Consider the following 26220-nt stretch of genomic DNA (forward strand, 5'->3'; position numbering starts at 1 on the left):
ATAAATGAAGGGAAGTGAATAAGAGGGGACGGTCACACACACACACAGCGCTGCAGGAACTCAGGGAGTCTGGAATCTGGAGCAGCACACACTCTCACACACACACACACACACACAGCGCTGCAGGAACTCAGAGGGTCAGGCAGCATCTGTGGAGGGAAGTGAACAGTCGACGTTTTGGGTTGAGAACCTTCATTTGTTTCCTTCCACAGATGCTGCCTGACCTGCTGAGTTCCTCCAGCACTTTGTGTGTGTGTGTGTGTGTGTGTGTGTGTGTGTGTGTGTGTGTGTGTGTGTGTGTGTGTGTGTGTGTGTGGAGGGGGACTGTGTGTGTGTGTGTGTGGAGGGGGACTGTGTGTGTGTGTGGTGTGTGTGTGTGTGTGTGTGTGTGTGTGTGGAGGGGGACTGTGTGTGTGTGTGTGTGTGTGTGTGTGGTGTGTGTGTGTGTGGAGGGGGACTGTGTGTGTGTGTGTGTGTGTGTGTGTGTGTGGAGGGGGAGTGTGTGTGTGTGTGTGTGTGTGTGTGTGTGTGCTGCTCCAGATTCCAGACTCCCTTGTGAGCCAGAATAAAAAGTGTGGGGGGAGGGGGAGGAGCTGGCAGGTGAGGGGTGGGTCCAGGTGAGTGGGGGAAGTTGGGTGGGGGAGGGAGGGAGGGGGAGATCTGAGCGGCCGAGAGGTGGCAGACAGAAGAGGCAAAGGGCTGAAGGAGGAGGAATCTGGTAGGGGAGGGCAGTGGACCATGGAATAAAGGGGAGGAGGTGGGGAATAGGATGGGCAGGTCATGAGGGTGGGGGGAAGGGGAAAGGGGGGGCAAAGGGAGAGGGAAAAAGGGGGGAAGAGGGGCATGCAGCAGAGGTGGGGCTGGGGTGGCCCACACTAAGAGTACGCCCACCATGACTGGGACCCAAGCCTCCTGCTTGCCGCACTGCGATGGCTGGCTCCGACCGGTGGACCCCTGGTGGGAACAAAAGCAGGGTGTCGGATTACACAGTGCGATCCCAGAGGTGGATATAATTCACGGGGAGCGCGGAGGGGTGGTGAGGTACCTGCATGTGGCAGAGGGTAGTTCCTGTTGTTGAACTCGGACACCCCTGTCTCCCGGAAAGCTGAGGAGGAAACGTCAGCCTGTCAGCCGGGAATGTACACACACCGAGGGCAACGCCCAGACAACACACAGCACCACCGTGAGTTGGTCAGCCGCCTACCTGATGGCTCCCCGCTGCCTCATGGAGAGAGGCCGTGACCTGGAACCAGTACCAGTCATTACACCCGGGTTAACGAGGGATCAGAAGGTTAACTGCAACATTGGCCTTCAGCTCAAGACGTCTATGATACATACCAAGGGAAATTCTGGTCAGTCTTGACTGGAGGACTGCACCAGATCTGGGCAATGTCCAGATGCATTGCTCTCTCTGTGGGGGCACTGGGTCTCTCAGTGGGGCACTGGGTCTCTCTGTGGGGGCACCGGTTCTCTCAGTGGGACACAGGGGCTCTCAGTGGGGCACAGAGGCTCTCAGTGGGGCACCAGGACTCTCAGTGGGGCACTGGGTCTCTCAGTGGGGCATCGGGTCTCTCTGTGGGACACCAGGTCTCTCAGTGGGACACCGGGTCTCTCTGTGGGGCACCGGATCTCTCAGTGTGACACCGGGTCTCTCTGTGGGACACCCGGTCTCTCAATGGGACACCGGGTCTCTCTGTGGGACACCCAGTCTCTCAATGGGACACCAGGTCTCTCTGTGGGACACTGGCACTCTCAGAGGGACACTGGGTCTCTCTGTGGGGCACCGGGTCTCTCAGTGGGACACCGGCACTCTCAGAGGGACACTGGGTCTCTCAGTGGGGCACCGGATCTCTCAGTGATACACTGGGTCTCTCTGTGGAGCACCAGGTCTCTCACTGGGACTCCGGGTCTCTCAGTGGGACACCGGGACTCTCAGAGGGACACTGGGTCTCTCAGTGGGACACCAGGTCTCTCAGTGAGGCACTGGGTTTCTCTGTGGGACACCGGAGCTCCTGCATGTGTGTGGGGCGGAGTAGGGGAAGACACCAGGTCCCCCAGCGGGAACCGTGCAGCTTCAACAGAATGACAGCAGGGGCCACAGAGGAAATCGTTGGAACAAGTTGCACACACAGGGGTGATTCAGAAGGAGAGGGGGACAGTCCAAAGGGAAACAGAGGGAGTCCAGAGAGAGAGAGAGAAAGACTAGAGAGAGAGAGAGAGAGAGACTAGAGAGAGAGTCCAGAGAGAGAGGGAGACAGAGAGAGAAAGAGAGACTAGAGAGAGAGAGAGTCCAGAGAGAGAGAGAGAGAGAGAGTCTGGGGAGAGAAAGAGAGAGAGAGGGAGGGGGCGAGGGGAGGGGAGGGGGAGGGGAGGGGGATCCTGAGACGGAGAGAGACAGAGAGAGGTGAGGGGTGTCACACTCTATCTGTCCCTTGTCACCACGGGCAGGGCAGCCCTCCCTGGGGCACTGTCTGCACCACCAGCCGGGGCAGGGTCTGACCCAGGGAAGAAGCTGTCCCTGAGAACAGGCAGCACTGAGTGGTACAGATGCTGTCAGATGCCGGGGGGCAGCGTGTCCCAGGCAGAATGGAGGTGGAGAAGGGGCTGTCCCATCAGGGGAACCGCAGCCGTCTGACCCTTGCTCCGTTGTGGGACGGGGAACAGCCGGGATTCTGCACGGAATGAGCCCAGCAGCAGATCCCTGCCACATACCGGAGGGTCGGGCTGGTCCGGGGCACCCTGACCCGGGCTCTAACGCAGCAGCAGGTCCCCCCGTCCCCCACGATCCTTGGCACTGACCTGGTTCCCTGCCACCCAGCAGCGGTGGCCAGGGGCTGGCCGGCTGTCCAGAGGTGCCCATCACTCCGATGCCCCTTGGCCGGGGGAGGTGGGCGGTGGGGGCTTCGCGTGGAGCCGGCCGGGTCGTCACGGTCTGCCGGGTGCTGGGCAGGACGGTGGTTGGCTGGGTGCTGGTGGGAGCTGGCGCCCTGGTGGTCTTCAGCCTCGCTGCTTGGGGCCAGAGAAAGGCAGAGGTCAGTGAAGGAGAAGCCCACGCACCCCTCCCTCTCGCCCCAGTCAGATCCTCACCATCCCTCCTCCCCGATCCCCAGGGCAAAGTGTATCACCACCCCCACGGGAAGGTTCCCTTCACCAGCAAGCCGCGGGGAACGGCTGTGGGGTCTGGTAGCCACCGTTGCTGACGTCCAACACACAAACTGCTGGAGGAACTCAACGGGTCGGGCAGCATCTGTGGAGGGAAATGGACAGTCGGCATTTTGGGTCGAGACCCTTCATCTGGACTGTATGCTCCTCACCCACCCTCTCCACAGAGGCACACACACCCGTCCTGTCCAGTACAGATCAGGGGAAGACCAGATGTGTCTGCACATGGTTTCAGAGCAACCATGCGCTGATAACAAACATACGGACAGACAGACAGACAAACAGACACACACACACACACACACTCAGACAGACACACAGATACTGTATATGGATACACACACACACTCAGACAGGCACGCACATATATGAATTCACACACAGACACAGTCCACACACACACTCAGACAGGCACACACACATACAGATACACACAGACAGGCACAGACAGATAGACACACACACACACATATATGGATACACACACACAGACACACACAGACACACAGAAACACACAGAGACACACTCAGACACATGCACACATATTGATACACACACACAGACAGGCACAAACACAGAAGCACACAGACACACACATTCAGACACACACTCACAGACAGACACACACACAGACACACACAAACACAGAAGCACACAGACACACACATTCAGACACACACTCACAGACAGACACACACGTACACATAGGCAGATACGCATGTATACACACACAGACACAGGTGCACAAACATAGGTGCATATGCATACATATATGTGTACATGCACATGCTGAGTTTGTGGTCAGTATGGCTCACACCTGAACCACTGGGACTGCTCACCCACACAACTCCCCTCTCCAGTTCATGAAATGCCCAGGACTGGGTCTAACTGATGCACTACTTTTAACAGAGCTAGTAGCTGGTGTGCTGAGCCACAGGTTTCAGCCAAATTACCGGTTCTTATTCTTGAACTTCTTGGAGGCAGGAATTCAAGGATGGATGGGTAGGTCACTCCTTTCTGTAGCTTGGGAGCTGAAGGAACAGACGCGAAAGAAAGTTAGCCGGCGGGTTGCCGTCACGAGGAGAACAGGGAGGTGCAGTCCAACGATAGCAGCTCACATTCCACCTGTGGCCCAGTCAAGCTCCCAACACTCTGACCAGTGCTGAGGGAGTGCTGCTCAGTCAACTTCACCTGTAATAAGAGCCCACAACCATCTGACCTGGAGACTAGTGTCGCAGTCACTTGGTGAGAACATGCCTTCATTCTGACAGGGGATAGTAACCAGGGGTCAAAGCCAGAAAATGAACCAATCTCCAGGAACCAAAAAAAAAACCCTCTGGATGGTGGAGAAATCTTGTTCTTTGAGTACCTTTGTGATAGAATCAGTTGATACAGAAATATAGGATCTTCCAACAGAGGATTGGAAGGTCATGTGATGTCTTCTCTGGGAATGTGTCAAACCAATGTGAGGATTGGCAAAGACAATAAGCCAATACAATATAATAACTCATACTAAACAGTAAGCCAATATTAAATACCAAATACAATAAACCAATGCCCAATGCCGATAGATGTTTGTAAGAACCGTCAATGTTAATCTTAAAGGGATAGTCACCATTAAGTGAGCCAGCACAATGGCACAGCTGGTAGAGCTGCTGCCTCACATCAAAGACCTGGGTTCAATCCAGACCTCTGGTGCTGGCTGTGTGGAATTTTGCATGTTCCCCTTGCATCTGCGGGGTTCTGGTCTCCTCCAACATCCCAAAGGTGTGCAGGTTGGTAGGTTAATTGGCCACTGTAAATTGCCCCGAGTGTAGAACCTGACAGAATTCAATGGGAATGTGGGGAGAATAGAATGCGATCAGTAGAAATGCACGGACTCAGTGGGCCGAAGGGCCTGTTTCCGTGCTGTAAACAATGGCTCCAAATGAAGGTGAGGTAGAGGGCCTTGGATGCTGGTATTGGGATCTTGCTATTCCTTTTCTTTAACTGGAATGACGGGAGATCATTCTGACCCCATCCCTTTCCCCTCTTCCACTGAACACCCCATCAGTCGAAAAACAGGTGTGACGTTTTACTCAATTCTTTCTGTCAAATGATAAAAATCAAGGACAAAACAGCCTCCAACCTCACTAACGGAAGCTCCGAGGTAGTTACCTGACACGACGAATGACTCTCTCCACCTGGGGAGGGACAGGGAGCGAACACCATTGGAAAAGGTCCCCTTGTAGCTGGAACTGTTGGGCACCTTCCGAACCAGGATCTTCCCTCCTCCATTTTTGATGACACCACTGCGGCAGACAGTAGCAGGTTAGTCACTCTCACTCCACGTCACAGCTCTCCTTCTCGAGCCCCTTCTGTTCCCTCAGCCCTCCCTCCTGTTACCCTCTAATTTTACAACTCTCTAAACTGCCTCAAATGTAGGAGAACAACCCACGCGGGTCCACAGGGCCACTGAGGAAACATCAGTACAGCGGGCCAACAACATGCCAAAGCAGCACCTTCTACGTACCATCTTACAGCTCCAAACAGCCATCGAGGATGAGGCTTTATTGAATATTTCATAGTACATAGGACACTACAGCACAGGACAGGCCCTTCGGCCCACGATGTTGTGCCGACATTTTATCCTGCTCCAATATCTATCTAGCCCTTCCCTCCCACATAGCCCCCCATTTCTCTATCATCCATGTGTCTATCTAAGAGTGTCTTAAATGTCCCCAATGTATCTGCCCCCACAACCTCTGCCGGCAGTGCGTTCCACGCACCCACCACTCTCTGTGTAAAAAACTTACCCCTTGCACCTTCCTCCAATCACCTTAAAATTATGTCCCCTCATGTTAGCCATTGTCACCCTGGGAAAAAGTCTCTGACTGTCCACTCGATCCATGCCTCTTATCATGTTGTACACCTCTATCTAGTCACATCTCATCCTCCTTCTCTCCAAAGAGAAAAGCCCTAGCTCGCTCAACCTGTCCTCAGAAGACATGCTCTCCAATCCACGCAACGTTCTGGTAGATCTCTTCTGCACCCTCTCTAAAGCTTCCACATCCTTCCTATAATGAGGCATCCTTTTCAAACTGATATGATTGGAATTTCCTCATCAAGGTTACTGACTCATGGAATTAAGCCTCACATCCGTGGGATCTCACGAAATGGAAGAACCTTAATGACTTCCTACCTCCAGATTCAGAAGCTTGGCTTAGATTCACCTGAGATGAGAGCGTTGTTCTATCAGTGAGGCCAGATGGTTTGGGTCTATATTCCTTGGAGTTCTGAAGAATGAGGGGTGACCTTATTTGGTGAGATTTGGGAAATGTTGGTTTTCAACGAGATCTGGGTGTCCTTGTACACAAGTCATTGAAAGCCAACATGCAGGTGCAATAAGTGATTCAGAGGGCAAATGCTATGTTCGTCTTTATTACAAGGGGACAAGTCTTTATTACAAGGGCAATTATATCGGGTCTTGGTGGGTGCACACCTGGAGTATTGTGTACAGTTTTGGTCCACTTACCTAAGAAAAGATGTACGTGCCATAGAGGGTCTGTGTGAAGATCACTTGGTTGGCCAGATAAGGAGAGATTGAAGAGATTAGCCACATGGCCCTCAAGCCTACCATCCACTCAGTAAGACCTCTCTTTCTCATCTCAGCACCTGTCCTGAGACCCATTGCTCTCAACCTTGAACGAAATCAATGACTGATCCTCCACAGACCCTTGGGGTAAGAGAATGCCAAAGATTCACAACTTTCTGGGTTAAGAAAAGCAATTTCTCACTTCAGTCGTACACAGTTGATCCCTTAACCTGAGACAGTGCTCCTAGTTTTATATCAATCCCTCTCATTTTTCTATACCTTTAGCAACACCATGACCACTCTGATCACTTTGTACTAACGTGGACTTTTGTTTGGTTCTAATTGTGTTTTTTTTCTTGTAAAAATTGTGTATAATTTGTGTCTAATACATGTTTTTCTTATGAATGCTACTTATCTGATGCTATGTGCCTGTGATGCTGCTGCAAGCAAGTTTTTCATTGCACCCGTGCACACATGGACTTGTGCGTGTGACAATAAACTCAACTTTGACTTTGACTTTGACTTTGAGCTCACCTCTCATTATCATAAACTTGAGGTGAGTACTGACCCTGTCGACTTAATCTCTCCCCACAGGACAAACCTCTCACCCCAGGGGCCAACTGAGAGATCACGGGTACCAAGGGCGGCTGAAATGTCTCCCTGAAGAAAATGGGGGCAAAGACTGATATCACATGCAGCCCAGAAGAAAAATGACCCTTGGACGCATTTGGGGGAGCTGAGAGAAGAGCTGTTGACCTGTGGATGGCAGCGACGCACACACTGGAAACCGAAGCGTAGACATCCGTGCCCCACACCGCCTGCTTCGTGCCCAGGCATCCTGGTGGGCACTGCGCCACAAATTCAGACACCTTCACCTTGCCCGCTCTGATATCACAGTCTATCTGAGGCACAGCTGGAGGAAACAACACAAGTGGCCTTAAACATCTGAGCAATAAAGGCTGTCAGAGGAAGTCACAACAGTCATCCTGGGCAACGTGCTCCCATGTAGTGACTCCCACCCTGGGCACTGTGCCCTCATGTAGTGACTCCCACCCTGGGCACTGTGCCCCCATCTAGTCACTCCCACCCTGGGAACTGTGCCCTCATGTAGTCACTCCCACCCTGGGCACTGTGCCCCCATCTAGTCACTCCCACACAGGGCATCAGTCCCAGCTGTGGACAGTCCCACCCATGGACAGTCCCAGCTGTGGACAATCTCACCCGTGGTCAGTCGCACCTCAGACTGGGCAGTGCTCTGCCAGAATTTGTGTGGAACAAATGGTCCCTGCCAGTTGAGGCCTCCTGCAGCCACCACCGTCTCCAGGTGAAGAGGCCGTTGCTGTTTGTGTGGCAGGAGGAGTGTGGCCAGGCACAGCCTCCTAAACTGTCCAACAGTCAGTCTGGCCTCGCACAGTATCAGACACTGCAGCTATCCAGCCATCCCCCCTTCCCCTCCAGAGTCCCCTACCTTATCCCAAGCCCCCTCCACTCTCCAACCCCAAACCCCCCCTCCCCATCTCTTCACCATATCCTGAGCCCCCTCCACTCTCCAACCCCCAGACCCCTCCCCATCTCTTCACCATATGCCAAGCCTCCTTTCACCCTTTGCCACCCCCCCAAACCTCCTCCCACCCTCCATCCCCTCTTGCAGGGGAAGCCCCAACCCGTCCCACTGGGTTTAACTCCCGGTTCCCTGGCACTGATTGGGGGTTTGGAAGGCCCTGGCAGTTGTCATGGTCCCGGGAACCCTTCACCTACATGGCCTCTTGCTCCGCTGCTCCTTCCCTCTCACGCCATCAGCCAAGGTCAGCAGCAAGACTGTGGAGGGAAGCGAGAAGGAATCGTCAGCACGAGCTCTGCGTCTGCAACAGTCGCAGCCCAGGGTTGCGCCGCCCACCTGCCAACCGCGCTCGACATGCATCGGTGTTGCAAAATGTCTGCCGCATCTTCTCCGGTTCCCTCCACTGAACTTACGGAGGGAGCTGTACAGGTGACAACTTCCAGGATATCCCAGGATGCTCAACATCCCAGGAAGGTACATGTGGAATATTCATCCTCAAATGCTGTGCCAGATGTTACCAATGGGATCTGGATATCTGGGAGTTCCCTGTGGGCACAGTGAGCAACTACCCCAGAACTTTAGGTAGAGACTGAGAGAGAAATCATTTGTCTCAAAGGATGCATTGAGAACGGTGTTCCCCCCACACCCTGAGCACAACCTGCACCCACAGCACTTCCTGGATAATGACGCATTTTGGAAGCACTGTGGTGCCTCTGCATGTTAAGGATCGCAGCAGATGATTTGCGCACAGCAAGATCCCACAAACAGCAGTGTGACGATGTCCAGGTGATCTGTTTTAGTGAGGCCTGAATATTGAGCCAGCACATCAGGGAGAACTTTCCCACTCTGTCAGCTATTGGAAGCTGGTGAATTTAAAGGAAACGCAGGAATGGTCCCCAGTAATTTCAAAGGGAGTGTGGGATTGCCTCTCAGTAGGTATAAAGGGGATGTGGGAAGTAGATCCCTGTGTTTAAAGGGAGCATGAAAAACGGGACCCTGGGGAGTGTACAGGAGCACAGGAACCAGAACCTACTGGGCATTGGAACTGAAGCAGAGGACAGTGGGAAAATTCAACAGGCAGCGAGAACGCTGGGTGAACCTTTGTAAAGCTCATGGAACTGGAAGGTTGAGAACTGTTTCTCCCTCTGCGGGTGGGGTGGGAATTTCTGCTGCTGGCAGTTGATGGAAACAGGGTCCAGCGATTCTGTTCCAAAAAAGAATCAGGTGGCAGCAAACGGCAGATGTAGAAAGATGCCGGGTGTGTGCTCTGCGTGTGAAGGATGAGCAGGAGGGTTGGATTTGTTCCAGTGGTTCCTGAGTGATAAACGTTCAATGGGTCCCTGCACTGGAGCATGCAATGATCAATGAATGGGTCCCTGCACTGGAGCATGCAATGATCAATGAATGGGTCCCTGCACTGGAGCCTGCAATGATCAATGAATGGGTCCCTGCACTGGAGAGGGCAATGATCAATGAATGGGTCCCTGCACTGGAGCATGCAATGATCAATGAATGGGTCCCTGCACTGGAGCCTGCAATGATCAATGAATGGGTCCCTGCACTGGAGCATGCAATGATCAATGAATGGGTCCCTGCACTGGAGCATGCAATGATCAATGAATGGGTTCCTGCACTGGAGCATGCAATGATCAATGAATGGGTCCCTGCACTGGAGCATGCAATGATCAATGAATGGGTCCCTGCACTGGAGCATGCAAGAATCATTGAATGGACACTTGTGACGAATCATGTAATCGACAGTAAAATAGACCTGCATCAGATTGGTTCAATAACGCAGGTGTGATCAGATATGGAAAACAATCTGTGACAGGTACTCAGCTGCGTATCTGACAAAGCAACATGTTGGATGCAGGAAAACGACACGGTGCTCCACCAGGAAACAGGCACCTCTCGTGCTCAGTGTCACCTTCTGCAGCAACTGACCCATTCAAACCAGGGGCAGGAGAATCCTGCTACCTACCAAGGGTGAAGGCTCCTACAGCGGATAAGCACATGGTGAGACTGTGGTCGAGTCACTGTTAGACTGTAGGTGGAGTCCGGTTATGAACAAGGTTTCTTCTGATCACCGAGACGTCATCTGAAGTGAAAGCAAAATTAGGAAACATTTTAAAAATCACGATAGTAACTTATTTACAGAAAAATCCAATAATCCGTATTCCATTGTTCAGACATCCTGATGGTTCAGCATCTGGTCCCCAGGTTCTGTTTCCAGCTCACCTTGTTCACCACTTTATGTGGGGGCTTACCACAACTTTGTTGAACAGCACCCTATCTAGAACAGCTCCTCACTGCACAGAAACATCCACCTTCTGAGTGAAATTCACATCTCTATAAAACATGGCTAAATAATTTGCGTACAGGAGTAGATAAGATATCTTTATTAGTCATATGTACATCGAAACACAAAGTGAAATGCACCTTTTGCATAGAGTGTGCTGGGGGCAGCCTGCAAGGGTCGCCACGCTTCTGGTGCCAACATAGCATGCCCACAACTTCCTAACCCGTACATCTTTGGAATGTGGGAGGAAACCAGAGCACCCGGAGGAAACCCACACAGTCACAGGGAGAGAACGTACAAACTCCTCACAGACAGCAGCCGGAACTGAACCCAGGTCACTGGCGCTGTAGTAGCATAACACTAACCACTACACTACAGTGCCTGCGAGTCTACGATATCTTTCTACGATTATAGAGGATCTTGGGGAGAGCCCATCTGGAATATTTTGCACAGATTTGACCTCCTTTCCGAAGGAGGAATACACTTGCTGCAGAGGGAGCAGTGTGTTGGGCAGTTCTGTGTGCGGTGACCCGTTGGAACATATCGCTGGCTGATGCAGTGCCTCTCTGTGCACCTTCAAGAGGGAACTGAGCTGACTCTTGAGTGTGCAGAGCTCACTGCACCTGGAAATATCCAAGGGCAGAGCACTGGATTCATGTGACCTCACAGAGACATAGAGTCATACAGCACGGAAATAGGCCCTTCGGCCCAACTGGTCCGTGCCGACCAAGATGCCCACCTAAGCCCACGTTTGGCCCGTATCCCTCTAAACCTTTCCTATCCACGTACCTGTCCAAATGCCTTTTAAATGTCATTGTTGTAACCTGCCTCATCCACTTCCTCTGGCAGCTTGTTCCACAATTCCATAACCTATCTTATGAGGATAGGTTGAGCGAGCTGGGGCTTTTCTCTTTGGAGAGGAGGATGAGAGGTGACTTGATAGAGGTGTACAAGATGATAAGAGACATAGATCGAGTGGACAGTCAGAGACTTTTTCCCAGGGTGACAATGGCTAACACGAGGGGACATAATTTTAAGGTGATTGGAGGAAGGTATAAGGGGGATGTTAGGGGTAAGTTTTTTACACAGAGAGTGGTGGGTGCATGGAACGCACTGCCGGCAGAGGTTGTAGAGGCAGATACAGTAGGGACATTTAAGAGATTCTTAGATAGCCACACGAATGATAGAGAAATAGGGGGTTATGTGGGAGGGAAGGGTTAGCTAGATCTTAGAGCAGGATAAAATGTTGGCACCACATTGTGGGCTGAAGGGCCTGTACTGTGCTGTAGTGTTCTATGTTCTATAAAACCACCACTCTCTGTGTGGAAAATCTTACCCCTCCTGTCCCCTTTAAATCTTTCACCTTAAACCTGTGCCCTCTAGTTTTAGACTCCTCTACACTATCTATGCCCCTCATGATTTTATACACCTCTATAAGGTCACCCCTCAGTCTCCTGCACTCCAATGAATAAAGTCCCAGCCTGCCCAATCTCTCCCAATAACTCAGCCCTCGAGTCTCAGCAACATCCTCGTAAATCTTCTTTGCAATCTTTCCAGCTTAATCAGAATCAGATTTATTATCACCGTCTTAGATGATGTGAAATGTGTGGTTTTGCGGCAGCTGTACAGTGCAAAGACAAAATTATTCTAAATTACAAAATAAATAAATAGCGCAAAAAAACCCGAATAATTAAGTAGTGTTTGTGGGTTCATGGACTGTTCAGAAATCTGACGGTGGAGGGGAAGAATCTGTTCCTGTATCATTGTGTGGGTCTTCAGGCGCCTGTACCTCCTCCCCAATGGCAGTAACAAGAAAAGGACATGTCCTGAATAGTGAGGGTCCATAGTGATGGATGCCGCCTTCTTGAGGCATCGCCTCTTGAAGATGTCCTCCATGATGGGGAGGGTTGTGCCCATGATGTAGCTGGCTGAGTCTACAACCCTCTGCAGCCTTTTGTAATCCTGTACATTGGAGGCTCCATACCAGGCGGTGATGCAACCAGTCAGAATGCTCTCCACTGCACATCGGTAGAAATTTGCAAGAGTCTTTGGTGACATACCAAATCTCCTCAAACTCCTAATGAAGTAGAGCCACTGGCATGCCTCCTTCATGATTGCATCAATGTGTTGAGCCCAGGACAGATCCTCTGAGATGTTGACACCCAGGAACTTGAAGCTGCTCACCCTTTCCACCGCTGACCTCTCAGTGAGGACTGGTGTGTGTTCTCCTGACTTCCCCCTCCTGAAGTTCACAATCAGTTCCTTGGTCTTGTTGACAATGAGTGCGAGGTTGTTTGTTACGTACTCAGTGAAAGTCCCTTTAAGATAGAGAGTGTGTGTGTATGTGTGTGTGGGGCGTGCTTACGTCAATAGAAGATAAAGGACGTAATGACGTTGTTGAAGAGGTTAGAAGAAGAAGAAGGAGAGAGAGAGAGAGAAGGGAGAGAGACACCAGCCTGCTTGTTTTCTCTATCGTTGGATGAGAAACAATAACTGTGTTTGCCACTGAAATCCATGTATGGAAGTTGGAAGTAATCCAGTGGAGTTCACTTTGTTGCTGACCTGTAGAAGGAAGCAGGTATTTGTGTGTGGATGACCACGGTTCGGATGCTTTTCGGGGTGAGGAAGTCACTATCGAGTAAACACTGAAGTGTCGTTTGGGTTCCATCGTGGAACATTTGGATTTCGTATGTACTCTCTCTATGTTTTTCTACATCTACATCTTATCTTCAGACAACGGTGGTTGTTGAAGAAGCCCTTGCTCATGTTTCACCTTATGGCTTGCGGAACTGAACTTTAAGAACCATTCAGGAACTGGGAGTTTTGGACTTTGTCACACACACACACGAAGAGTTTAGTTTTGGGGTTAACGTTCGAGGTTTAACATTTTTGAATTCTAACATACTAACATTTTTTTTTAACTTTTATTTTACGTATTATCATAAGTAGTGATTAATAAAATAGTTTTTAACACTGAATCATGCTCAGTGTGTTTCTTTTGTTGCTGGTTTGTGACAAAATTGGGGGCTCATCCGGGATAGTTCCCAAGGTTAACGAGTGTCGTCTGGGATTGTACCCCAGATTGATGAGATTTGTTCGGGATTCAATCCAAAGATTTTTGAGGGAGGTCTGATAAATTCTTTTTAATTGGCTTGTGTGTGTGGAAACCAGCAGCAATGGATATTAAGGCATTTTTGGAGTCACCAACCCAAAAGGGATTGGAGGTGGCGAAAAAGGATGATTTGATAAAGATTGCTACAAGGCTAAACCTTACAGAAGTAAAGCAGTCTATGAGAAAGGCAGATATTCAGAGACTGATAGCTGGCCATTATGTGGAAAAGAAGGTGTTTGAGAAGGAAGTATTAAAACAGTTTCCTGGCAGTGAAATAGCAATTTCTGAGGCACAGGTGCAGCTGGCGAAGATAGAGGCTGAACGAGAGCAAAATAAATTAGAAGCTGAACGAGAACAAAAGAGATTAGAGGCCGAACAAGAGGAAAAGAGATTAGTGGCTGAACGAGAACAGACCCAGTTAAAGATAGAGGCCGAACGAGAGAAATTAGAGGCCGAACAAAAGATAACTCAGATGAAGATAGAGGCTGATCTAGCAATGAAGCAGATGGAATTGAAGAGAATGGAGCTGGATAGTGAGGAGAAGGAGAAACAGAGGCAGCATGAGTTACAAATGAAGCGTAGGAGTTTGGAATCTGATTCTGAAGATGGTTTTTCAGCCAGCAGGGAGGTTCGATTAGTCCCTCCGTTTGAGGAAGATCAGGTTGATCAGTATTTCCAACATTTTGAAAAGGTTGCTGTGAGTTCAAACTGGCCAAGGAAAGGATGGGCTCTTATGGTACAGAGTGTGATTAAAGGTAAAGCTCAAAAAGCTTATTCTGCTTTGTCTGCTGAGGATGCAGCTGATTATACCAAGGTAAAACAAGCTATTTTGAAGGCCTATGAATTGGTCCCTGAGGCTTATAGACAAAAATTCAGAGACTTGAGGAAATCTGCAGATCAGACTTATATGGAATTTGCCAATGGAAAGAGAATATGTTTTGAACGATGGTGCCTGGCTAAAAATGTAGATGGGGATTATGATAAATTGACAGAATTGATACTAGTGGAAGACTTTAAAAGATGTGTTCCAGCTGAATTAACAACATATTTAAATGAAAAGGCAGTGGAAACTTTACAAGAAACTGCTAGGTTGGCAGATGATTATGCTTTAACCCATAAATCCAAATGGGGACAACCTAAAACCTTTCAAAAGAGTTACAAAGACAATCCAGGTAAACCAGAGATTAAATTGGGAGGTAATCAAAAAGGAAAGGATGAAAAGAAGCCCGTGCTGGAGAAACCTGTTGAGCATACTTGTTATTACTGTAGGAAACCTGGCCACGTGATATCTAATTGTGCCCTTTTGAAGAAAAAGAAGGAAGCTGGGCCCAATGCTTGCTTTCAGACAATTAAAAATCAAAAAGGTTTAGGAGATGCTGTTAAAGATCAGTCCTTGCAAGAGATAAAAGCGGAAAAGTTGGAGGAGGTGAGAAAAGAATTCAGTTCTTATGTATCAGAGGGTTTTGTTTCACTGAATGATGAGTCACCCCAGGTGCCAGTGAAAATTCTTAGAGATACTGGGGCTAGTCAATCTCTCTTGCTGGACAGTGTTTTAAATTTTGGTGAAGAAAGTGACACTGGTGAAGTAAATCTAGTACGAGGCGTTACAGATGACACCATATCTGTCCCTTTACACAGGGTGATTTTAAAGTCAAAGTTCGTAGAAGGACCAGTCGAGATTGGGATAAGACCTAGTTTGCCAGTGGAAGGAGTTTCTTTGTTATTGGGAAATGACCTTGCAGATGGAGAAATTGTTCCTGTGGTACGGTTAACAACCAAACCAAGGATTGATGAGTCTGAGAATGATCCAGATGTTTACCCATCATGTGCGGTGACTCGAGCTAGAGCTAGAGAATTAGCCAAGACAGACAGTCTGGTGCAGTCTGATGTAGTTCCTTGTGACAGTCCTAAACAGGAAGAAAATTATGATGCCTTATCTGAGACTTTTCTGTCTTCACTGGAGGATCAACATCCTTATAGTGAGCCTGAATTTAAAGATTTGTCTTTGTCGAGGAAGGATTTTATGGTGGAACAGACAAAGGACCCTGAGTTGACAGAATTGAAAGAAAAAGCTCTCTCATGTGAGGAGATTGAAAAAGTGCCAATTGGATACTATGTCAAAAATGGAGTGTTAATGAGGAAATGGAGATCTCCCCATGTCCAAAAATTTAAAACTCAGTTGGAGAGAGTCTGCCAGCTAGCGAGAGAGAATCTGAAAACAAGCCAGATAAGAATGAAGACATATTTTGATAGACGTGCTCGGCCTAGGACATTTGCAGTGGGGCAAAAGGTGTTGGTATTTTTCCCTAGCCAAAATAATCCCTTGCAATCTCGTTTTTCTGGACCCTATGTTATTGAATCTCGAGTGACTGATCTAACATATATAATCAAAACACCAGATAGACGCAAGAAAACACAACTCTGTCATGTAAACATGCTAAAACCTTATTATGAGAGGGATTCAGTTGTGGCCTTGGTGGATGGTGTAAAGGTTGTTTCTAGAATGCCTGATGTTGATGTTGAGGAAGGCCAATTTAGACCAAATATTGTTCCATCAAAACTAAAAAACCAAAATATCATGGAGAACCTTGAAACGAAGTTGGACCATTTACAAGTTTCACAAAAACAACAGATGAGAGAATTAATTTTAAAATTTAAAAATCTGTTCCCAGATGTTCCAAACAGAACATCGATAATTACCCATGATGTTGATGTTGGGGATGCAAAACCAATCAAACAACACCCATATCGAATGAATGTGGAAAAAAGTAAACTTGTTGATCAGGAAATAAAGTACATGTTGGAAAATGATATTATTAGACATACTACTTCAAATTGGAGTTCGCCCTGTGTTATTGTACCTAAACCTGATGGAACTGTTAGATTTTGCACAGATTACAGGAAAGTGAATGCTGTAACAAAGTCAGATGCTTACCCTATTCCTAGGGTGGATGATTGCATAGACAGAGTGGGAAAGGCAAAATTTCTTACAAAGATTGACCTATTAGAAGGGTACTGGTGTGTTCCATTAACAGATAGAGGAAGGGAGATTTCAGCCTTTGTAACCAATTCTGGATTGTATGAATACAATGTTTTGCCATTTGGAATGAAAAATGCTCCGGCAACATTTCAAAGAATGATTAATTCAGCGATTCATGGGTTAAAACATACAGATGCCTACATTGACGACTTAGTGACTGGGAATGATACTTGGGAAGATCACATCTCTGCGTTAGAAAGGTTGTTTGAAAGACTTTCCAAGGCTAACCTTACCGTTAACTTGGCTAAAAGTGAATTTGGCCATGCCACTGTGACGTATCTTGGTTATGTTGTAGGTCAAGGCAAGCAAGCTCCTGTTCAGGCAAAAGTTCAAGCAATATCTGAGTTCCCTATTCCCACAGGTACGAGGACTGTTAGAAGATTTTTGGGAATGGTTGGATATTATCGAAAATTTTGTAAAAATTTTGCTGATATTGCTCTTCCCCTAACTAATCTTCAGAAGAAGGGAGTAAAGTTTGTTTGGACAGATTCTTGTCAAGAAGCATTTGAGAAGTTGAAAGCCATTTTATGCTACCATCCTGTGCTCAAAACACCTGACTTTGAAAAGCCATTTTCATTAGCAGTAGATGCCAGCGATGAAGCTGCAGGAGCTGTGTTGTTGCAGAAGGGTGACCTTGATGATATTGACCATCCTGTAGCTTACTTTTCAAAGAAATTTAATGAGCATCAAAAGAATTATTCCACCATAGAGAAAGAATTACTGTCGCTTGTTTTAGCCTTGCAACATTTCAGTGTATATGTTTGCACCGCTCAGAAACCATTGACTGTATATACAGATCATAACCCATTGGTGTTTCTGAGCCGAGTCAAAAAACAAGAACAGAAGGCTGTTAAACTGGAGATTAATTTTGCAAGAGTTTGATCTCATGATAACTCACATTAAAGGCAAAGATAATGGGATTGCTGATTGTCTTTCCCGATGTTAAATGGGAAACATGTATCTGTACTAATCTGATAGTCTGTAGTTGTGTAGCATGATAATTATTAACATTACTAACTGTATGCGCGGTTAAATTTTTCTTGGGAAAAATTTTTTTTAGGTGGGAGGTGTTACATACTCAGTGAAAGTCCCTTTAAGATAGAGAGTGTGAGTGTATGTGTGTGTGGGGCGTGCTTACGTCAATAGAAGATAAAGGACGTAATGACGTTGTTGAAGAGGTTAGAAGAAGAAGGAGAGAGACACCAGCCTGCTTGTTTTCTCTATCATTGGATGAGAAACAATAACTGTGTTTGCCACTGAAATCCATGTATGGAAGTTGGAAGTAATCCGGTGGAGTTCACTTTGTTGCTGACCTGTAGAAGGAAACAGGTATTTGTGTGTGGACGACCACGGTTCGGATGCTTTTCGGGGTGGGGAAGTCACTACCGAGTAAACACTGAAGTGTCGTTTGGGTTCCATCGTGGAACATTTGGATTTCGTATGTACTCTCTCTATGTTTTTCTACATCTACATCTTATCTTCAGACAACGGTGGTTGTTGAAGAAGCCCTTGCTCATGTTTCACCTTATGGCTTGCGGAACTGAACTTTAAGAACCATTCAGGAACTGGGAGTTTTGGACTTTGTCACACACACACACGAAGAGTTTAGTTTTGGGGTTAACGTTCGAGGTTTAACATTTTTGAATTCTAACATACTAACATTTTTTTTTAACTTTTATTTTACATATTATCATAAGTAGTGATTAATAAAATAGTTTTTAACACTGAATCATGCTCAGTGTGTTTCTTTTGTTGCTGGTTTGTGACAGTTGTTGCGACACCACTCAACCAGCCTCTCCATCTCACTCCTGTACGCCTCCTCATCACCATCTGAGATTTTACCAACAACAGTGGTGTCATCGGCGAATTTATAGATGGCGTTTGAGCTGTGCTTAGCCACACAGTCATGAGTGTAGGGAGAGTAGAGCAGTGGGCTAAGCACACAGCCTTGAGGTGCGCCTGTGTTGACTGTCAGTGAGGAGGAGACGTTACTACCGATCCGCACTGACTGTGTTTCCCGATAAGGAAGTCGAGGATCCAGTCACAGAGGGAGGTACAGAGGCCCAGGTTTCAAAGCTTGTTGATTAATACTGAGGGGATGATGGTGTTGAATGTTGAGCTGTAATCGATAAACAGCAGCCTCACATGTGACGTCTTTACTATAACAGGGTGACCAAAACTGTACGCAATACAACTGTACGTATCTGAGTAGCCAGGGCATCAAAGGTTATGGTGAGAAGGCGGGGGAGTGGGGCTAAGTGGCAGAATGGATCAGCTCATGGTAGAATGGTGGAGCAGACTCGATGGGCCAAATGGCCTACTTCTGCTCCTTTGTCTTATGGTCTTATGGTCAATAATCCAGGTGCAGCTTCACCAAGGCTTTGTACAACTGCAACATGGTGTAGCCTTGGTCACCTGAGGTGTGGAATTCTGCGGAGAATTTCCCGGGATTTTATTTTTGCCTTTCCCGGGACATTATATGGTGGGGGAAGGGTTGGCGGGGCTGGGGGTGCACTTGTGATGCTGTCGTCAAGGGGCAGGGCAGCCGCCCGTCTCTCCCCCACTCCCTCACTGTGTTGGAGGGAGCCCTTCTGGGTTGAAGACGGAGGCCTTGCTTCAGCTCAAGGGAAGAGAAGGGAAAGCAGGCAGGTCGTGCCCGAGGCGTACGCCCAAGATGTGGAGGAGGTGAAGGGGTGAGGATCAATTGGAGTAACCCATTCACCCAATCCTGGGCAGTGTCTGCTGGTTCCTTGGGGCACCTTACATGCAGGAAATGAGGCAGGGTCCACAGGATCCCGCACACATTGCTAAGGTGCAGATTATCTGTTTCAGGGACATTGGTTGAGGGAGAAATATTGGCCTGGACTTGACTCAACCCCAAGATAATGATGAATCCACGTGAGAGTGAGAGAGTGCAGGCAGGTTTAAGTCTCATCCCCCAGACGATCTTGTGACACTGCAGCTCTCCCTCACCGATGTACCTGGATTAGTTTGCTCATCTTTGAGAGGCACTTGAACCTTAAATGAAGGCGAAGTGAAGGTCACTGCTGAGCAGTGCATGGAACCCATCTCTCTTGGTGAAGAACGAGGAAGAGAAGGGTATGCTTCTCTTTGGAAGGTTCTTCTTGGCTGGGGATGGGGCTACCTTTTGGAGAAAGTTTGAGCTGAAATGGGAAGCTGAGCTGATCACAATGAAACACAAGGGTGAGTCTGAAGTGAAGGTGCACACTCTCAGAAGAATGGGTCACCCAGTTAAGACAGAGCTGGTGAGGATGTTCTTCTCCCAGAGGGTTGGGGATCTGTGGACGCCTCCACCCCGGAGGTGGCATCATTGAATATGTTCACAGCCAAAACACGGGTGAGTCCAGGTTATGGGGAACAGGCAGGAATGTGGAGTTACAAAGGAATAGAGGAAATAGGATTAGGAGTAGGACATTTGGCCCAAAACCTCTGGCCCTGGATCCTGAGGCCGTGAGCTCTCGTTCTAGACACTCCATCCTCCCCATTCCCAGCTTGCCTGGACCTGTCAGAACCTCGGAAGCCTCTCCTCCTTCTAAAATCCAGTGGATACAAACCTGGAGTCCTCACACAACAGTTCCACCATTCCAGGAATTAGTCCGATGAACCTTCACTGCACTCCCTCTGTGGGAATGATGCATCACGGCTTGGTACGGCAACTGCTCTGCCCAGGACCGCAAGAAACTGCAGAGAATTGTGGACACAGCCCAGCGCATCACGGACACCAGCCTCCCCTCCTTGGATTCGATTCTGTCTTTACCTCTCGTTGTCTTGGTGTAGCAGCCAGCATAATCAAAGACCCCACCCACCCGGGACATTCTCTCTTCTCTCCTCTTCCATCAGGTAGAAGATACAGGAGCCTGAGGGCACGTACCACCAGGCTCAAGGACAGCTTCTACCCCACTGTGATAAGACTATTGAACAGTTCCTTTATACGATGAGATGGACTCTGACCTCATGATCTACCTTGTTGTGACCTTGCACCTTGTTGCACTGCACTTTCTCTGTAGCTGTGACACTTTACTCTGTACTGTTATTGTTTTTACCTGTACTACATCAATGCACTCTGTACTAACTCAATGTAACTGCACTGTGTAATGAATTGACCTGTACGATCGGTATGCAAGATAAGTTTTTCACTGTACCTCAGTACAAGTGACAATAATAAACCAATACCAATACCAACACTTCCCAACCACCATTTAAATAACTCACCGCCTTTCTCTTCGGACTGTAGCGGATAACTTCACATTTATCCACCTTACCCTGCATCTGCCTTGGATCTGCCTCCTTGCAGGTCCATTGTCAAACTCTTGAAGCCTCTTTGTGTCGTGCTCATGACTCACAATCGCACCCAGTTGTCGGAAAGCTCTGAAATATTACATTCTGTTCCCTCACCCAGATCATTGATATGTCTATGAATAGCTGTGGCCCAGCACTGATCCCTGCTGTATCCCAATAATTACTCCCTACAACCCAAAACAAACATTTATTCCCACTCTCTGTTTCCTGTCAACCAATTATCAATCCACGCCAGTCAATACCAACCAATCAATCCACATCATGCTCAATACCTGATGCTTTGATTTAACACATTAACTTTCTATGTGGCATGTGGGGTCAAGATCAGATCAGCCATGATCTCCTTCAATGGGCAGAACAGGTTTGAGGGGCCGAACAGCCCACTCCCGCTCCTGTTTCCCATGTTATTTGCTCCAATTGATCCCAAAACTCCACAGGCTTTCGTGTGAAGTTCTAGATCTCCAATACCATTGCGTGAAAAAATGTTTTCTGAGCAGCCTGGCTTTAATTTTAAGCTAAGCTTCCTTATTCTAGAACAGCCTGGAAGGAAATAGCTCCCCAGTCTTCAGCCCATTGAATCTCTTCACCACGACCGCTGGAGTCGTATTCAAGGCCAGCCATCCTGTGCACTGTCATTAAAGATGGTCGTCAGAGCTTCTGCCCCCTACTCACCATCCCTCAACATGCCCTTGTTGTCTGACCTCCTGCCACGGGTGGTGCCACGGCAGCGATCTGCTGAACTGCAAAAAGCTAATCTAAAACCAACAACCTAAGATGTATACAGGAAGTCCCCAGGTTACGAACGCCTGACTTACGAACGCCCGTACTTACGAACTGACCTCCGAACGGGAGGTTAGTACAGTTCAGGCCCTCACCCGTTCCTGCACGGAGCATAAAAATGAGCAAATTAATGAGAATGACCAAACAATTCCTCCAGGTGTAACTGGCCGAATGTGGCGGCTTCTTCAGGGATCGCTGCATTTCACAGAAGTTCTGCCTTTGGAACAGAGCGTGGCATTTTCCAGAGACCTCCGCTTATTCCAGTCGCTGACATTTACCCGGGCTGGTTTTTGAAGATTCCCCTTACTTATTTGACAAAGTAAAGAAATGCTAATGACTTCTCCGCGTTTGGTTAACGTCACCCGCGACCCACTGAACCTTAACTCGCTGCATCCCGCACGGAATAAAAAGAAACGTAACGAAAACCATCGAAATGGGTCTGTTTAACTTGAATAAATAACTATTATAAATACAGTACTGTAGTTAAATTTATTATTATTACTGCATTATTATATTTATGATGTTTTAGGTAAAATATATACTATATACTAAGACAAACATTTGACTAATTGACGCTGGATGTGAACTGTTCCGACTTACATACAAATTCAATTTACGAACAGACTCAAAAACAGAACTCGTTCGTAATCCGGGGACTTCCTGTACTTGGGAATTTTCCATTCCAACACAGTAAACATAGAACATAGAACAGTACAGCTCAGTACTGGCCCTTCAGCCCATGATGTTGTGCTGAACTATATGGAGACCTCCTCCAGGATCAATCTGACCCTTCCCTCCTGCGCAGCCCATAACCCTCCATTTTTCTTACTTCTATCTGCCTATCTAAGAGCCTTTTAAATGTCCCTACTGTATCAGCCTCTACCACCCACCACCACCCCCCCCCCCCGGCAGTGCGTTCCAGGCACCCACCGCTCTCTGTGTAAAGAACCTACCTCTGACATCTCCCTTGAACTTTCCTGCTCTAAAGTTAAATGGATGTCCTCTGGTATTGGCCATTGCTGCCCTGTGGAAAAGGTGCTGGCTGTCCACTCTATCTATGCCTCTCATAATCTTGTACACCTCTATCAAGTTGCCTCTCATCCTGCATCACTCCAAAGAGAAAAGCCCTAGCTCACTCAACCTATCCTCATAAGACATGTTCTCTAATCCAGGCAACATCCTGGTAAATCTCCTCTGCACCCTCTCTAAAGCTTCCACACCCCTCCTATAATGAGGCGACCAGAACTGGACACTATTAGAGTATAATTTGTGAAATGAAACTACTGTATGTATCTTTGACTATTCACTGAGGATTCTAGATACAATAAGCATCATAAAATTTGAGAATAATTTTCATTTCTATAGCACCTTTAACTTGATAAAAATTTCCAAGGGCTTCACAAGGCGGCAGGGTGGCCCAGCGGGTAGATCCGCTGCCTTACAGCTCCAGTGATCCAGGTTCGATCCTGACCTCCACCGCTGTCTGTGTGGCGTTTGCACGTTCTCCCTGTGACCACGTGTGCCCCCCCCCCAGGTGATCCGGTTTCCATGGGGTGCAGGCTGGTGGGTTAATTGTCCCTATTGTTAGAGGGGATGTGGGGGGGGGGGGAAATAGAATTGCCCTGTGGGCTGGCACAGACACGATGGGCAGAAATGGCTCCTTCCCTGTTGTAAGAAAATTATGGGATGCGATTGATAGGATTATGCTGAGAGTTGGCCCGGGAACCCCCTTCAATGTCATAAGGAAATATGATTATCGAACGATATCTGTTCAGCTGAGGTGAAGTCAGGACGGGCTGTTACGGAGCTCCTCAAAGCAGGTTTAAGGCATGGATTCCCGAGGCCAGGCCCCGGGGAGCTGAAACCAATGACACCACAACGGGGGGCAGGGCAGTGACTGGGAAGGGGTGGGTGGGGGTCTGGGCTACAGGAGTCCTTGAGAAGGTTTACACTCAGCCCGAGATATAAATTACTAAGCTTTGTCTTTCAGAATAATGCAGATGACAAGGTCCATTCACTTGTCCCCATGAGTGCCGACCCCCTCAACTCGGGGCCGGCTCTGCTAAAGGATTAATCGCTTCTCTTGACTGCTCACCCCCTTGTTTCGTTTGCATAACTTTGGAGGCGAGGCCTTTTACAACTTCTGGAGAAGTTCCTTCTAACTCGTCGAATTGTCATTCAGCAGAGAATAACGTTTGGTTCTCACCAAATCTTTGACTCTGCAACGATTTGCTTAACTATTCAATACCGCCAAAAACTTTACAAGTGAATATTATTCTTCCAACATATAGTTTTCATTCCCATGGTTGTAGTTTGAAGCTACAGATATTGTTGTTTCCCGAATTAACTGCAATTAATAGTAATAAAATGATATTAAAATGCTATTGTTGGAACGTCGCCCAGATGCAGCCGGGACCGTTCAGCCCCCCGCTACAGTACCTGCTGCGCCCAGAGTGTGGCGCGTCTTCCCACGGTTAACTTGGCAGTCAAGTTCAATAATTCCCAAACTCTCACAATAAAAATTCGTGGCTGCGGGCAATTTTATTCCTGTCGGTACTGGTTTCGCAGACCTAGAGGGTTTTTGTTCGGATCTGTGTATTTCTCTCGGATGATAAGAGGTTTTTCAATAGATGCAATGTGCAAGAGATAACAAATTGGGACTAAGATTGTTGTGAGCAGTTTTAACTGAACCGGTGCACAGACACACACACACACAGACACTGAAACACACACAGACACTGAAACACACACACACTGAAACACACACACACACTGAAACACACACACACCGAAACGCACAGACACTGAAACACACAGACACTGAAACACACACACTGAAACACACACAGACACTGAAACACACACACTGAAACACACACACACCGAAACGCACAGACACTGAAACACACAGACACTGAAACACACACAGACACTGAAACACACACACACACTGAAACACACACACTGAAACACACACACACACTGAAACACACACACACACTGAAACACACACACACCGAAACGCACAGACACTGAAACGCACAGACACTGAAACACACACACTGAAACACACACAGACACTGAAACACACACACACACTGAAACACACACACACCGAAACGCACAGACACTGAAACACACAGACACTGAAACACACACACTGAAACACACACAGACACTGAAACACACACACTGAAACACACACACTGAAACACACACTGAAACACACACAGACACTGAAACACACACACTGAAACACACACTGAAACACACACAGACACTGAAACACACAGACACTGAAACACACACAGACGCTGAAACACAGACACTGAAACACACACAGACGCTGAAACACATACACACGCTGAAACACACAGACACTGAGAGACACACAGACACTGAAACACACACACTGAAACACACAGAGACACTGAAACACACACACTGAAACACACAGACACTGAAACACACACACTGAAACACACACACACTGAAACACACACACACCGAAGCACAGACACTGAAACACACAGACACTGACACACACACAGACACTGAAACACACACAGACACTGAAACACACAGAGCAATAAGGAAACCCACATGAATGTACATCACACAGACACAAACAGCACCCAAACAACACGGGCAGGGCCACACGCCAACGCCACACAAAGTAACATCAGGTGTGTTGAACCAAACATTAAAGTGTTATTTATCTCATCAATAACTCACCAGCAAGATGATTTCAGAGAAGCGAGAGTCAGACCCTGTCTGATATCTGGGACTCAGTCTCTCTCACAGGAGGAGCCAGAGGAAGGGAAGCATTGAATTAGAAGGAGCGATGCTAGTGAAAGGTGCCCGGGGAACCGTCCACGTTATCACATCTCAGCCCAGCTCGGAGCAGATCCCCGGCGCTGCAAGGACCCGATTGACAGCTCCCTGCGTCTGGGAGTGACTGCGAGGCAGAGCGAGGTGGGAGGAGGGGAGCGAGGGGCGGGCTACCGCGGCACAAACACCTGCGGATCCGGAGAATGGTCCGAACACTCACAGAGAGACAGAAAAGCTCATCTCATCTCCACCCTACATCAGTTTTAAGTAGTGACCCCCTAGTCCTGGAGTCTCCTACCAGAGGAAACAAGTCGAGTGTATTGTCCTGTGCACAAGTACAGAGAGGTACAGCTACAATGAAAAACGTGCAGCATCGCAGGCTCGTAGATTCAGACAACACGCAATATAAATGATACATAAATTATACAAGGTAGTGTATTTATTTAATTTTGTAATTTAGAGTCATTTTTATGTTTTTGCACTGAACCGCTGCCATAAAACAACCTTTCACGTCATATAGGTCAGTGATAATAAATCTGA

General features: G+C 47.9%; 1 protein-coding gene across 5 annotated transcripts in view; it reads right to left on the reverse strand.

Moving 5' to 3' along the window:
- Nucleotides 1-26007, reverse strand: part of vit (vitrin) — a 61199-nt gene extending 35192 nt beyond the window's left edge. For 2 of the 5 annotated variants that reach the window (XM_052024502.1, XM_052024498.1), the window contains exons 1-9: nt 25585-26007; nt 10280-10396; nt 8496-8555; nt 7494-7650; nt 5321-5454; nt 4117-4194; nt 2800-3009; nt 1046-1105; nt 892-954 (exon numbers count right to left, since the gene is read on the reverse strand). In XM_052024502.1, the coding sequence (XP_051880462.1) occupies nt 892-954; nt 1046-1105; nt 2800-3009; nt 4117-4194; nt 5321-5454; nt 7494-7650; nt 8496-8555; nt 10280-10313 (796 nt within the window). In that variant the 5' untranslated portion in view covers nt 10314-10396; nt 25585-26007. The remainder of the gene's footprint in view (nt 1-891; nt 955-1045; nt 1106-2799; nt 3010-4116; nt 4195-5320; nt 5455-7493; nt 7651-8495; nt 8556-10279; nt 10397-25584) is intronic. The other 3 variants (XM_052024500.1, XM_052024501.1, XM_052024503.1) reach the window with 3 other exon arrangements.
- Nucleotides 26008-26220: the final 213 nt, after the last annotated feature.

The sequence above is a fragment of the Pristis pectinata genome, chromosome 10 (assembly GCF_009764475.1).
Source record: "Pristis pectinata isolate sPriPec2 chromosome 10, sPriPec2.1.pri, whole genome shotgun sequence".
In the NCBI taxonomy this organism is placed as follows: domain Eukaryota; kingdom Metazoa; phylum Chordata; class Chondrichthyes; order Rhinopristiformes; family Pristidae; genus Pristis; species Pristis pectinata.